Source organism: Cucurbita maxima, unplaced genomic scaffold (assembly GCF_002738345.1).
Source record: "Cucurbita maxima cultivar Rimu unplaced genomic scaffold, Cmax_1.0 Cma_Scf00036, whole genome shotgun sequence".
NCBI lineage: Eukaryota > Viridiplantae > Streptophyta > Magnoliopsida > Cucurbitales > Cucurbitaceae > Cucurbita > Cucurbita maxima.
In genome coordinates this window covers 294459-308644 of record NW_019272052.1, presented here as the reverse complement: position 1 = coordinate 308644, position 14186 = coordinate 294459, and the positions used below count along the sequence as shown (strand labels likewise).

Genomic DNA, 14186 nt, shown 5'->3' with positions numbered 1-14186 from the left:
CCTACATCAGATTGAACATTGATAGGGTCCTTCTCCATCCCTCTAAACGTCGTGTTATTCCTCTCACACTACGCAAATTTTTTGATCCCTATCTCTATAATTTTTGTGTTGGGCAAATTGAAAAGCAAACACATCGAAAAAGATATTGTTGATAGTCCCAACGAATTTACAAATCAAAAGAACATGGTCAAGATTTTCCTTGTCCTTGAGAAAAATATGGTAACAATAGAGCGGAATCGGAGTAGACAACTTTACAGAAGATAAATGATTTAATGTACACCCATTTATCCTCTTAAAGTAGGTTCCCTTCCTAGATTTTCCACGGATATTCTTAAAAGTACCTATAACAATAATTAAACGCCATAGGGTATTAGACTCGAGAGATTTTGCTTTGGGGTTCCCAAAAGGCCTCATACCAACCAATGGAGTTAGTATTCCTCACTTATAAACCCACGATCATTCCCTAAATTAGCCGATGTGGGACTTTCATCATCCAACGGCCCTAAAATTTATAAAAATTTAGGAAAGAAGTATTTAAAAGAGCATCAGCACTCGTGAGTTTATTTAACAAGAGTTGTACAAATCCACAGCTTACCAGATATTTTATGAACAACAGACAAAATTGTAAGAGGAAATGCCGGAAAAATTTTTTAATTTAAACAAAGAAGCACGTGGCAATTCTAGGACGCTAATGGATTCAAATGATTGACCCATGTGGACGGGACCATTCCCCTAATTGCCTATACCTTTATTCCGGAAGAATTGAACGAATCACATTGGCGCTCGCCTGCCATACCCACCGCATCCTCCACCGTCCGATCCTGCCACCTGGACCTCAATCCTTGATTCAACCGTTGGATGAAACCCTTCTGCTGTCTCTCTTGATACCCGAGAAAAATTGCGACCTCCGTAGGCTCCTTATCCTTCCACCACATGGGATCACATGCCATCATCGTGCTAACGACCCCACCCCAAGATTTCTTCTCGACAAATCCGGCCGATGCGGTTATGTGCTCGACCATTCCGGCGAGAAGCGAAGGCGGCGCGTGGCCCTCTCCATTCCACAGCCACACGCTTGACATCCCTCTGAGAATCGCAGCTGACATGGCGTGGTTCACGTTTCTGTCGTTGAAAATCGAAGGGCTCAAATAAACGACAAAGTCGACTCCGCCGTCGAGATGCTCGACGGCGACATTAGATGGGAGATCGCGGAGGGAGAGAGTGAGATGCACGCTCTTAACTTTCTTCTTTGGAAAGGTTTGAGAAGGGTAGATCAGATTCTCGACGAAGTTACTCGCGTTGAGGACAAGGCGCGTGGCTTCGTCATTGGAGACGTAGAAGAGATCGAAGCGTTGACCGGCGGGGGAGCCTTTGGCGTTGTTGAGAATGGTGACGGCGAAGCCTTTTGAGGCTTCGTGATTGGCCCAGAGTGAAGTGATCCCGATGAAGGCGACCAGGAGGAGGCGGACGGCGACGGCGTGGTTGGAGAGGAAGGGGGATTGGTTGGGAGAAGTGGGTGTGGCGGCGGCGCTGGTGCCGGGAAGGAGAGGGAGAGAGAGGGATTGGCGGTCTTCCATTGTGGAAGGGGATTCAACGTTGAGATAATTATAGAATTGACAGAAATGGAGGGATTGGCTGTGCTTAACTTCGCCTCTGGATTACAAGCAACTATAATTTGGTGCCATTTCTTTTCACCTTTTCATTTTCGTTTTATTCATATTTATCATTTTATCATCGCTCATTCTTTCCTTTTTTTTTTTTTTTTTTTCATCAAATTCTAATTATATATATTTATATATTATTTAATAAACATAGTATTAAAATATACTTGTTCATAATTTCTAAAGATAATGTTTTAAAATTTGGTTGATTTGAACCGATCTATTTAAAATTTTGATTGAACTGCAATGGTTATATTGTGATTAATTGATGAAAATATAGTATATTAATAAGATAAATTAGAATTATTAGGATAAGCTCGACACTATGTAGAGTGACAAATTGAGTATAAATTAAATAATGGAGATGTGGGTCAAAAGGAACCGAATATCTAATTAGACGTATCATAAATTTTTGATGGGAATGTTATGGGTGGAATTTTCATTTTTGCTTGAAAGAATTAAATGTATGAAGGAATAAATTGATATTGATATTGACAACATTAAATGATTTTTCTCTTGGGAGGACCCAAATTTATATGATATTAAGTGGCTTATGAAATTAGGAACAAGTTATCATTCTCTCTCAGTTTTTTTCTTTTTTTTTTCTTTTTTAATTTTAAAATACATAAATAATATATATATATAGAGAGAGAGAGAGAGTGGAAAAAATGCATTTCTTTTTCAATCAATAATGAAAGAACAAAATACTCACAACCACTGTTATTGGCAGACATGAATGGCTTATTCACTATAATATCAGATGCTGATTGAAAATTTCTTCCTTTAAATAAATAAATAAATAAATAAACAAACAAACAAACAAACAATCCATTTATAATTTTCTAGAAGGACGAGGTTAATTTTGAGTGAATTATAGTTTAAAAACTTGAATTGGATCTAAAATGTTTAAAATTACAAATTTAGATCACATTTGTAGACAATAAAATAGAAAGTAAATTCACGGACATAGAAATTTCAAAGTTCATGGTATTATAATAAAAAATAATTTAAATATTAAGTGAATAAAGAAAAAATATGAAAAAGAAAGGCAATGGTGACGTGGAAAAGGTATCAAATTCTTTTTATATGACTGTTGCAATATAATATTATAAAAATTGGATAAACCAATAATTTCAAATGAATTAAATTATAAGAGTCATATAAAAAGAACAGTATATTAGCAAGGGAAAAACACAGAGGAATTCAAGAGGAAAGGTACAAAATGTAGAATGGAAACAAGAAGAAGAAGAATGGATTGGTGTATGGTTGCTGCTGCAACTTGTTTTTCTACAATGTCACAAGATGCTCTGCAATAAAAAAAACCAGACAGATCTCACATCAACAAAAAAAGGGTTTCATCCTTTTTTAAGTAGCAGACATGTGCATATGCTCTACACATCCAACACAACATTCAAATTCTTCTCTACTAACTTATGAGCAAATAGACTAGAAAACACATGGCCCAGATATGTCTGTTCTTCCTTGATCCAACTCATCTTTCAACCAACTTCAATTGGGTAAGTTAGTTTTGTGGTTACCAATCAGTCACGAGGATTGTTGATGCTGTATAGTAATCTGAGAGAAACCATGGTCACCAACAACAATTGTCGCACAACATTTATTTCTTGACAAGTTGCTGCTGAAGGAGAGGGGCTTGAGGGTACACCTCCAAACACTGTTGATCCTTTGGAATTTGTGGTGTTTAGAATTGATGAACTTGTGCTGGAGAGTTGCAAAAAGACAGTGGGATTGTTACGATATGAATGGTGGTAGCAGGAAAGGAAAGGAAAGGAAAGCAAATGGAAGCAGTGGATGATGGGGCTCTTACCTAGTGGATGTATACTGACATGCCATTGTACCTGAAAAAAATAGCAAACCAGGCTTTATAGAGACAGAGTCAATCTATGAAGTTTTATGTCGCTAAATATCTACCAGTTGCAGAAAGAAGAATTCCATTACATCCCATTACAGCTTCTTCAATAATTCACATCACTTTATAGTCCCTACAGACACACCTAACCTTCTTCCTTTACCAACCCAAATTTTCTGGTTATTTAGAAGGAACTCTCTCAGTTAGCATTGCAACAACGTGGGTTCTGTTTCTATGGCTAGACCTCCTCGATTCTTTGGACTAGTTTGGAGAATTAGTTTTTATTGTGAGATCCCACGTCAATTGGGGAGGTGAACGAAACATTATTTATAAGGGTATGAAAACCTCTCTCTAGCAGATACATTTTAAAACCTTGAGGGGAAGCTCGAAAGGAAAAGCTCAAAGAGGACAATATCTGCTAGCGGTGGGATTTCAGTTGTTACAGTTCAGTCTTGTAACATTGAAGTATCTCGACCAAATTGTTAAAAATTTGCCTCATCTTGCTCAGCCCTCCCTTAACCCCCTCTCCAAAAGAAAAAAAGAAAAAGAAAAAGAAAAAGCTCTCCACAAAAGAAAAAATAAATAAAAGAAAAGGAGAAAGAGTGGTAAACGAACACATTATGATCCAGTTAGGCAACAAAGGAACAACTTGTGAAGGAAGCAACTTACTTGGGTCAGTGCTAGTAATGACAGCAGTCCCACCAAAGTTACAGCTATTTGGAACGGGATTCTTCTGATAGTAGCTATTGAATGCGTAGGAGGCATGATTATGAATGGTGTTTGGGTTGTAACATCTCTGACCAGTTTGAATTGCTGAACAATCAGTACCACCATGGCCACATGCGTAGTCTAGAGCAACTTGCAATGCCGTTTGTGATGCACTTTGACTAGCAATGCACCAACTTGCCCCTGACAACGGTGGAGATGATCTTTTGGGAGATTCCATGGTCGGAGAATATGTGTCCGAGGTTGAAGTTGGATTGAGAAATGGAGTTGATGCAGTGGGATTGGACAGAATTATTGTGGGAACAGTTGTTATAGGGGTGGTGATATCCCTTTGAGTGGTGGAAACTGGGGAACTGAACTTCTGATTCTCATGGTTCAGCTCTCTTGTGTGTCCTGTCATTTTGGATACCAGACTCAAAATTCAAGCTATTTTTTCTCACATTGTTGTCTAAGGAACAATAATAAACTCATCTTCCTGAACTTGGAAATGGAACAAAACAAAATAAAACCTTCATGAAGACACAAAAAAACTCAGTTGAAATTCACCATCATTAGAACAACAAGTGCAGTGAAATAACAGTTGATGAAAGTTCATATTAGCCTGTAAAAATCTAGCAAGCCCTGTGGACGCTTGTTTGAGCATATCATATAAAGATTCCAGAGCAAACATGAGTGAAACTTCTAATATCTGATTGTTTACTCTAAATTATCTTTGTCATAAGATTCTGAGTCAACAAGATCAAAATTGTTAACTTACTACATCTTGAATTTAAAAAGTAGTTTAAATTTCAGTAATAATCACAATCAACATCTCAGAACAGTTATTCTTAGGAGACCCAAATGAGAAATATTTGTAAGAGATGAATATTAAACGATAAACACGGCCATAAGGAAAAAAAGAACAAATTTGAATAATACGCAGAGAAAAAATTAATAGGCATTTAAGGTTGTGTAGCAGACAGTTAAGATAGAAGAACGGGTACATGCTTTGTCTGTAGAAACGAAAGAAAATTCAATTGGAATGAACTAAATGCCTAGAAAAGAAATATTTAAGTAGACGTTTGATCATCATATATACCCCAAATGTAGAGAAGAAATGAATAATCAGTCACCTGGACAGAGAAAATGAGCAAGAATGAGGAATATGAGGCTTTGTATGAGCCATTCCTGGGTCAGTCCTCCTGTTCTTCCTCTAATGATCGGGCTGTTCCTCATCCTCCCACTTGTAGGTGTTAGTTCCTTAATTACTAGAGTTTCCTACTTTTGTCCTGGTTTAAATATAGAGAGTTGGGCATGAAAAGATGATATGATATTGTTGAGTGGCATCATTACCTTGTCCGAAAGTTGAAGACTTTACACTCTTTGTCCTGTAAAATATCCATTTCGAAAGTACCAAGTGCTCCCTTTTTCTTTGGGTGGAGAGAGAGAGAGAGTAGACATAGGGTGTAGGGGGCGAGCAAATGACAAACAGAGGAAGGGAAAGAGAGGGAAATGGGGGAAGCCCGAGGATAGTTAACAAAAAGAAAGATATGATTGAAATTTAGTTCTTTAATGTGGGCTGCTTACTGATAATTGTTGTTGTAATGATGGTAATGATATGTTTTCTTTTCCCTTCTCCTTTCTGGCCACTCCAGCATGGATCCATTAAAAATGGGATAATCTTTTTCCTGCCTAATTATTTCCTTCTGATCCCACAATCTTGACTAACTACAGCGCAGTTGATTAATGGGAAATCCTAATTTGGAGGACAGTGGGTCACCACAGAATCTTTCAACTAACTATCCCTTGCCAAATATACAACAAGTCCAAGGTGGTTGAAGGAAATTCAGTTGGAAGATCATCAATCCTGACAAGAATGTTCATATACATATGTATAAAACTGCCTTTGATACACTCAAAGCAGCCCAAATCCCAAACATTAACTAAAGAAAGCTATTAAGGATATGAATAATCTTAAGATCCAACCAGAGCATGAATATTGTAAACAGAGCCCATGTAGAAAAAGCACCGCACATTTTGAATGGAAGTCCTCAATTCAGGTCCAGTCCAGGCCAAAAGTTTCCAAACAAAAAATGGTGAATGTGAAAATGATTATAAAGTGGACAGTCTAAAAGTGAATCCTAAGCCTGCTGTTTGCACTATAGACGGATTAGAAAGTAACAATACCGATGGGCCCATGTGTATGATGACTTCTTTTTTTGGGTGGATGGTGGCCCCGCCTTAGATTGGAATTGGATGACGGAGTTTCTGCCATGGCCACACCACTGGAAAGTTCAACACCTTCTTCAGCTACTTCGTGAGTTCTGTGAGGTAAAAACTAAAACCTGAGAATCAAAAGTGAAAAAATATGTTAGTAAATTTTTGTGGGCTCCCTTCACATATTTGGTCTTTCGGCAAATGCGAAATTCTAATCCTCTTTCTTGGAATACCGTACGAAGAGGATTCTCTCAAAGCTCAAACCATGAAATTGCTCTCTTTTCATCGACATGTTGGTTTCTTCACAAGTAGAACCCCAAAAATTGACTTATCCATCAGTTTTCAAGACTTGCCCATGATGGAGCTTAGCTTCATAGGAAAACACTAAAGCTAGGCCTTCAGTTTGATTCATTTAACAGAAACACACTTCTGTAAATGTATGCTAATGCGGCTTTCTATAAAGCACGTCGAATCTTAAACAAGAAATGGAATTCGATGGCGTTGCCTGGAATTCCATGATTATGTGTGTGGCTAAATGTGGGGAAATTGGGGAGTCGAGGAAGCTGTTCGATAAAATGCCTGTTAGAAACCCGATCTCTTGGAATTCTATGATTGGTGGGTATGTTAGAAATGGGATGTTCAAAGAAGCTCTCAAGCTGTTTGTCAAAATGCAAGAAGAGAGAATCCAGCCTAGTGAGTTTACTATGGTGAGCTTGTTAAATGCTTCAACTCAAATTGGAGCACTTTCGGCAGGAGGAATGAATAACGAGTACATAAAGAAGAACAATTTAGAGTTGAGTGCCAATGTAGCAACAGCGATAATTGACATGTACAGCAAGCATAGGGAAGGCCCTTCAGGTGTTTGAGAAAATGCCCAACAGAGGTTATTTAGTTGGAATTCCATGATCTTTGGCCTTGCAGTGAATGGCTGCGAAAAGGAAGTAGTCTCAAACCAGATTCTGTTAGCTTTATGGAGAACGAAGGCAGCGGATTTTTCTCACTGACAAAAAACACATACAGAATTGATCCATCAACAAAACACTACAATTTAACGGTGGACATGTTCAGCCGAGCTGGGTTTCTTGAAGAAGCAGAGCAGCTCCTAAAAACCATGCCAATTAAGGCAGTTACAGTCATACGAGGGGTCACAGTTTGTAGAACATATGAGAACACAGAGATGGTGAAGAGGGCAGCAGAAAAAGTTAATGAACGGGTTATATTCTTATGGAGGATGTTCATGCTTGACGATGAAGGTCTGACGGAAGCGCAGGCAGAGTTTACCGGTACGATTAGGCCTGACATTTTGGCCCAAACGTTGCCTTGGGCTCGAACTGTAAGGAAGCATAGACAACTGGGCCTGGAATTTCAGCCCAAATGTTGTCCAGGGCTGGAAGTCAAGGAAGTATGGATAATTGGGCCTAAGATTTCAGCCCAAATAATTGGGCTAGGGCTGCCCAGTTCCCACACACGCACGCTCTTCTCACGTGTTCTACCTCCTTCTATCTTCAATTCGAATTTCTAAATTCTATAGCAGCAGCAGCCTCTCCTCTTTGTAGAGGGAAAGTAGTAAGGTTTCGGTTGGGTTCGGCTTGGATTGAGTGGCTTCTTGAAGGAATGACCGGTCGGTTCTCCAGTTCAAGGGGAAATTTTCGGGTCAGATCGAACCGCACCGGTTATATATATATTTAAGGGTTTTACGTGCCTTCAATTGTTCATTTTCTTCGGCCTTCACTTCCGTCTTCCGATTCCACTAGGCACCAAATCAGTCGCAGCGCCAGAGCTCTCCCTCGTTCGTTCTCTTCTCCCCGCCTGGTCGCCGTGCCACTCGCCCTCGTTCGTCGTTGCCTCCTCTTCTCCTCTTCTCCCCTTGACTCGCCGTCGTTCCTCGTCTCTTCATATCAGACTTCAACCTTCAGCCGACCGTCGCCATCGCCTCAAAACTTTTTACTCTTCTTTCTCTGCAGTCAGCCACCGTCCACTGCCAGCGCCGGTAACATTTACTCTCCTCAAAATTTCTTTTTGATCTTTTAGCTCAAGTCTTTCCTGTACCCAATGATTTTAGTCACAAGGTTTGTTGGTTTCTACTGTACAGATACCTGGGGTTTTGTCGAAACTTTGTCCAGCATTTTTTATTCATTGTGTTCACTGTTATTGTTTATGCATTTTGTGTTGGGAATGGTTTCAGATAGCCCGGTTTTCATTATTTTTGAAGCTCAATCAACGAAACAACAAAGAAAGTGAAGCCAAGTAGAGCACTACAATGTCTCTGTTCTTCCGCTTTTGCTCAGTACCTCCCCACAAGTGCCGACAGCAAAGCCACGTATTTCAGATAAGCCTTCGAACATATGCAGACGGCACAATTAAATGGGTTCGAGATCGTGGTCTTGATCATGCTGTTGAGAGAGAGAAGAACCTTCTGCCGGTGATGAATATAAAGAATTTTATAAAATCAGAGCCGTCCAAGTCTGTTCCAGTTTCCATCATAACTCAGAAAAGGGAAGTTCTAAGGATTCCGACGCGTCCCATTGATTTGATCAGAAAATATCCCACCATTTTTGAAGAATTTCTCCCTGGAGGCATTGGCATTCAACCTCACGTCCGGCTAACTTCTCAGGTCCTTGAACTTGATGCTGAAGAGCAGTTAACGAACCAAAGTGAAATTTGTCGACAACAAGCTGCAGATCGACTTGTGAAGCTCTTGATGCTATCGAGAGTCCATAAAATACCTTTAAGTATCATTGATCAATTGAAATGGGAGCTGGGTCTTCCTAAAGATTATGTTCAAAGTATAGTTCCTGAGTTTCCAGATTACTTCAAAGTTGTAGGACACCAAAATTTTGCATCTGGATGGGGCACTAAGCAAGCGTTGGAATTGGTATGTTGGAACAATGAATTGGCCACTTCAGTTTTAGAGAAGATGGCCGCAAAAGGAAAACCCGGCAGCACATCGAAGGGAATGCATATTACTTTTCCTATGAATTACTCAAACGGGTTTGAGATGGACAAGAAGTTCAAGAAGTGGGTGGATGAGTGGCAAAAGTTGCCTTACATTTCTCCCTACGAAAGTGCAACACATCTCCCTCCAAGTAGCGATGAATCTGATAAGTGGTCTGTTGCGATTTTACACGAGTTTCTTCATATGCTTGTCACGAAGAAGACCGAGAAGGAAACTGTATTGGGCATAGGAGAGTACTTTGGCCTTCGGTCAAGGTTTAAGAGAGCATTGCTTCACCATCCAGGGATATTCTATCTATCGAGTAAGGCTGGAACCTACACAGTTGTCTTGAAAGAAGCGTATAAGAGGGGTTCGGTAATTGAGAGTAGCCCCTTGATGATCATTAGAAACAAGTATCTTCACCTTATGAACACAGTGAAGGAAGACAGTAAAACCACTAGCAGCGAGCATAAGAGTACTCGCCAACAGAAGCAAGAACAGAAAGAAGGGTCAGATGATGGATCTGGGAAACAGAATGAAGCTGAATTATTCAACTCCTCGGCGAACGAAGACGAAGACGAAGACGAAGACGAAGACGAAGACGAAGACGAAGACGAAGGCGAAGGCGAAGGCGAAGGCGAAGACGAAGACGTAGGTGAAGGTGAAGATGCTAGTAGTAATCATAACATTCAGGCAGATCGAAAAGAGGATGGACGTAGTAAAAGACATGTTGATCTCAAAGAAAATGCTGTTAGAGACAGGATGCGATCATCAAAGAGAAAGAACTCGAGTGCGAAAAGACCTTCTAGGGATAGGGATGCTAAAAGAGAGAGGTCAAATATGAGTAAGAGATATTCAGTGAGGACAAAGGTTTAGCGTAGTTTTGCTCGAGCAATAGGCACAATATCATTGGAAGTGCAAGCCTCCTGGAACTGGCCTTCGAAAGTTCTTTTTGGTGGGAAAGTTAACATCCAAATCTATTTTATATTGGAGTGGAGAGAAGTGAAGCTCCTGATGTGGTGGTACAAGATGACTACTTATTTGCCCGTTGTATCTACCAGGATAGAGCCTTACTGCCCAAAATTGTTGTACTTAAAATTTTTTATTTCCTTTTCATTATTTACAATTGGTTGGTATTTTGAGGAAAGATTTGATTCGGCAATTTCCTTCACTTTGGATTGGTAAGCTGTATTCAATTAACTAGGCTTGGTCGGTTAACTATATCTCCCGAGTGTGCATAGAAAATGGACAACAAAATTGTATTTCCTTGAGAACTCTTTGAAAACATTGGGTTCTCCATATGAAAGGTATCTCGCATAAAGCGACCAAAAACTGGAAACAAAGTTTACGAATACACAAGAAACAAGTGCTCCAAAGCCAAGTATTACCTGATGTTCGCATTTGCCAACTTGAAACTTGAGATTCTGTCAACAGAAACAGTGGAATAACCTTATTAGATTGCCAGCAATTTCAGATTTCATGTCGAATCCCCACCCTTTAAACAGGGTGAAAGTTCAATGACAATCAAAATGTTGTGTTTTTTTTAATGGGGGTGGTGAAGAATAGATTACCTCTTTCTGATAAGCCGGATGCTATCTTGAAGTTCCACTATTTGCTGCACTCTTAAATTTTTTTGTTTATCCTCACCATCTAATAGAACAGTTGACGCCCTCAGCACGGTGTTGAGTTCATCTTCAATTATGTTTAGCTGTTTGTCCAGGTTTTCCATGAAGTCCTCATAAGATGATGCAACCTTTAAACAGTTTACCATTTCATCTTCACTCCCTAAATCAGAGCATGTAAGGGCCTCTTGCTCTCCGTCATTATTGACGATTGCACGATCCTCTGCATTAGGCTGCAAATCTTGATCTTCTGGAAGATTTACGTCTTTACACTGAATATCAGTTTCATCTGAATCTTGTGCAGCTTCCTGCTCTGAAGAGGCAATTCGAACAGGGCTAGACCCATCTTCAGTGGTCATTGTCAGATCCGAATCAATATTCCCGATTAGCTGACTCTCTTTTATGTATATTGCCTAAGAAAACCGAGTAGTTGCTATTTCATTGCTAAAACTGAAGAACAGATTCTTGGATAATATGAACCAGATTAGAAAACTATTTTAGCAGAAACGAAAGGGTGAGTGTGAGAAACAGAAGTGTCGGGGCTGCTATTACCAAAAAACCTCCATTTGCGATCACACCCTCCCTTTTTAAGATCTATGAGGTAAATTTCCAGGCTGCTGTATCCATGGCCAAAATGTACTCATTCTTTCACAAGCTGTACAAAAAGAGCGCTAGCAATGCACCAAATGAATTGAATACTATGACTATCACTAGCAGCATTGCCCTGTATGTCCTTATCATGTATAGTCAATCATCTTCACTAAGAGAACCTCGTCACAAAGATCCCCATTAAATTATCCCCCTTCAAATGCAAGCAACTGATAGTTTTCGTCGTTTTTTCGTGCATTAAAACAAAACCAGCCAAGGTATGCTACCATAGTATTACAAGCATTACTTTTCTTTTGTGATTTTGCCCACATAAACCCCTTTTGAAATTATCCTTGGTCAAGAACTCTTTAGGAGTCCACGCCGCATGCTTATTGCCCAAGGTGGAGTACCTAGTGAGTTCTGTTTTATCATTTGACAACTCTTTGTAACGCTTCAATGACATGAATGATATAACAAACGGACTAAATGGAATATATAAGTCCAGTAACTGAACATATAGGACATTGCAGTAACTAAAAGCTCCCCCAGATTAGTGCGTAAATACGAGCAAAAGATTAAGCTTTGCTTATTAGTTTATTTTACCTCATTAAGCTTTGCTGACAGTTCATCAAACAGCTTGATTCGACTCTTTGACTTCTCCAACGCTTGCATTACCTTCTTCTTCTGGAAAAGCAGATCTCTCGCGTCATCTTCCTTCCCTGTTCGTACGCTAATAGCAGCCTGTCGCCGTAGCTTCTCAGCAGCCTCAGACAATCTCAAAAGTCTCGATCTCGCATTGTTTGCTGAATTAACCACAATTTCATTCCAAAAACGGGCCATTGAGACAGAGCTAATAATAATTGTAAGGGTAATGGAGCAAGAAAGCAGGTAAATTAAATTTCGCGGCAAAAAAGAATAATGCACGACAGCCATTGCCATTTTCCAATTCAACAATCCAACACACACCTCGCGAATCAAAAACTTGTTAAAAGGAAATCAAAAGAAATGAGGCTGGAATTAGCATCTAATTTGGCTAAGATTATAGAAAGTAATTTCGGTAGTAGCGCAGGCAAAAGAACGCACACAGACCTTTGGTTCTTGTGCTGTCTGCTTCAGAATGAAGGTGGGTGAGCTCCTCGCGTAGCTGTTCGGTGCTGATATTGGAAGAGGCACGTATCGGCTTCAACAGAGGCCGGAAAGGAACAACCTTAGCCAGGGCTGCTGCAGAGTTCAATATCATCTCCGTTTCTCGTTCCGTCCTCCCGAATGCTTGCAGTTGCAGGCCAATTGTTTCCGAAATAACAATAAAATTTTGGAAGAAAATAATTAAAAAATAAAAATAGAAGCCCATGGATGAGAAAGAGGCCCAAACTTCGACCGCCCACAGTCCACATCATGTGACCCATTCTTTTCTTTGAGGGAGCATTATTCCATCTTTACATTTTACGACATATAAGAGCTTAACACAAGAGCTTAACCCGACCATTAGTAACTTTAAAATACGATAGAAATATGATATTTACATCCGTTATTTTGATCAATTTTTAGGGTATAATAGAAATATCGTGTAGGAAAGGTGTTTTTAGGATTTGGTAGAAGGAGGGCATCATGCGTTGGGGCCACAGCGAGGCCCATGATGTGATCCATACCAACCTAACCAACAAAATTGACTCCAAAACGCTATTATGATGTAATGGCGAATGGAGGTATGGAATACACTAAGCCACAGAATCAGAATCAGAGCCCATTTTCTTATTCCCCCAAGCTAAACTTGGGTATAAAAAAGAAAAGGCAAACAAATTAAGGCCTAAAAAAGCTGTCCAATAAAATTTAGCAGCTTTTTGACCATTCTTGTCCCAACAAAACAAAACTAAACTAACTCTCTATTTCTTTAATTTGTTAGCATTTCTTGATTGGCGGAACAATAGGTCTGATTACCTCCATTTTTCTATGGGCATCATTATGCATTCATTGAAATTAAAGCTTTTAATACATTCTAATTTCATTTCTTTTCCCCCTATTGCTCCCAACGCTTTCATACTCCATTACAGACATTTTGTTTTGTTTATAAAACAACAAATAAATTTACGGGAAGGGTATACCAAAAATGTCAACTAAATCAAGCTATATATATATATATATATTAACCTAAGCCATAGGTTTTAAGGAGTAAATAAAAGTTAAATTCAAAATCTACCATTTTAAAATTTGGAATGTGTTGAACACTAATTAAGGTGCTAAATATGAAATGAAGAAACATAATCTAACAATAATATTGTGAACAGTTGATTAGGTCTATTTAGTCACGTCTAATCAAAGTCAACTTGATTAGGAACCCTTCTTTCTTATCCCCCCTTTTCCTTCCTTCTTTTCATGTTTGGTTTAACTTAAAATATTAAAAATCGTAAATCTCGGGTTTCGAATATTAACAATAATTTATTTTGTCACACATATGTACATAACAACTTTATATACACAAATACAAATATGAATAATGGGAATTAGGGTTTTGATGACTTCTGAAATGACGTCAGGGTTTGATCACCACCACCACATAGCGTCTTCCCACGTGCCGGAACAACGGTCAA

At 39.2% G+C, this 14186-nt stretch overlaps 4 protein-coding genes across 9 annotated transcripts; 1 reads left to right on the top strand and 3 right to left on the bottom strand.

The window, feature by feature from the left end:
- Window positions 1–521: 521 nt before the first annotated feature.
- On the bottom strand, window positions 522–1735 carry LOC111468436. The gene has a single exon (XM_023113656.1). It carries the CDS (start codon window positions 1575–1577, stop codon window positions 741–743), a length of 837 nt encoding a protein of 278 aa, XP_022969424.1. The 5' UTR covers window positions 1578–1735; the 3' UTR covers window positions 522–740.
- A 1153-nt stretch (window positions 1736–2888) lies between these two features.
- Window positions 2889–12886, bottom strand: LOC111468392. The gene is made up of 8 exons (XM_023113597.1): window positions 12688–12886; window positions 12202–12401; window positions 10960–11423; window positions 10777–10812; window positions 5370–6581; window positions 4201–4650; window positions 3490–3520; window positions 2889–3383 (listed from the first exon to the last, which is right to left on the bottom strand). Exons 1-5 carry the CDS (start codon window positions 12836–12838, stop codon window positions 6575–6577), a joined length of 858 nt encoding a protein of 285 aa, XP_022969365.1. The 5' UTR covers window positions 12839–12886; the 3' UTR covers window positions 2889–3383; window positions 3490–3520; window positions 4201–4650; window positions 5370–6574.
- Window positions 3486–4657, bottom strand: LOC111468057 (major pollen allergen Ole e 10-like). The gene is made up of 2 exons (XM_023113107.1): window positions 4201–4657; window positions 3486–3520 (listed from the first exon to the last, which is right to left on the bottom strand). Exons 1-2 carry the CDS (start codon window positions 4655–4657, stop codon window positions 3486–3488), a joined length of 492 nt encoding a protein of 163 aa, XP_022968875.1.
- Window positions 7805–10687, top strand: LOC111468390 (protein ROOT PRIMORDIUM DEFECTIVE 1). Of its 6 annotated transcripts, none has more exons than XM_023113592.1 (2): window positions 7805–8443; window positions 8666–10687. In XM_023113592.1, exon 2 carries the CDS (start codon window positions 8714–8716, stop codon window positions 10262–10264), a length of 1551 nt encoding a protein of 516 aa, XP_022969360.1. In that variant the 5' UTR covers window positions 7805–8443; window positions 8666–8713; the 3' UTR covers window positions 10265–10687. The 6 variants fall into 6 exon arrangements, with proteins under 6 accessions (XP_022969360.1, XP_022969359.1, XP_022969363.1 ...); XM_023113591.1 differs by having other exon boundaries at window positions 8546–10687; XM_023113595.1 differs by having other exon boundaries at window positions 7805–9975; window positions 10042–10687.
- Window positions 12887–14186: the final 1300 nt, after the last annotated feature.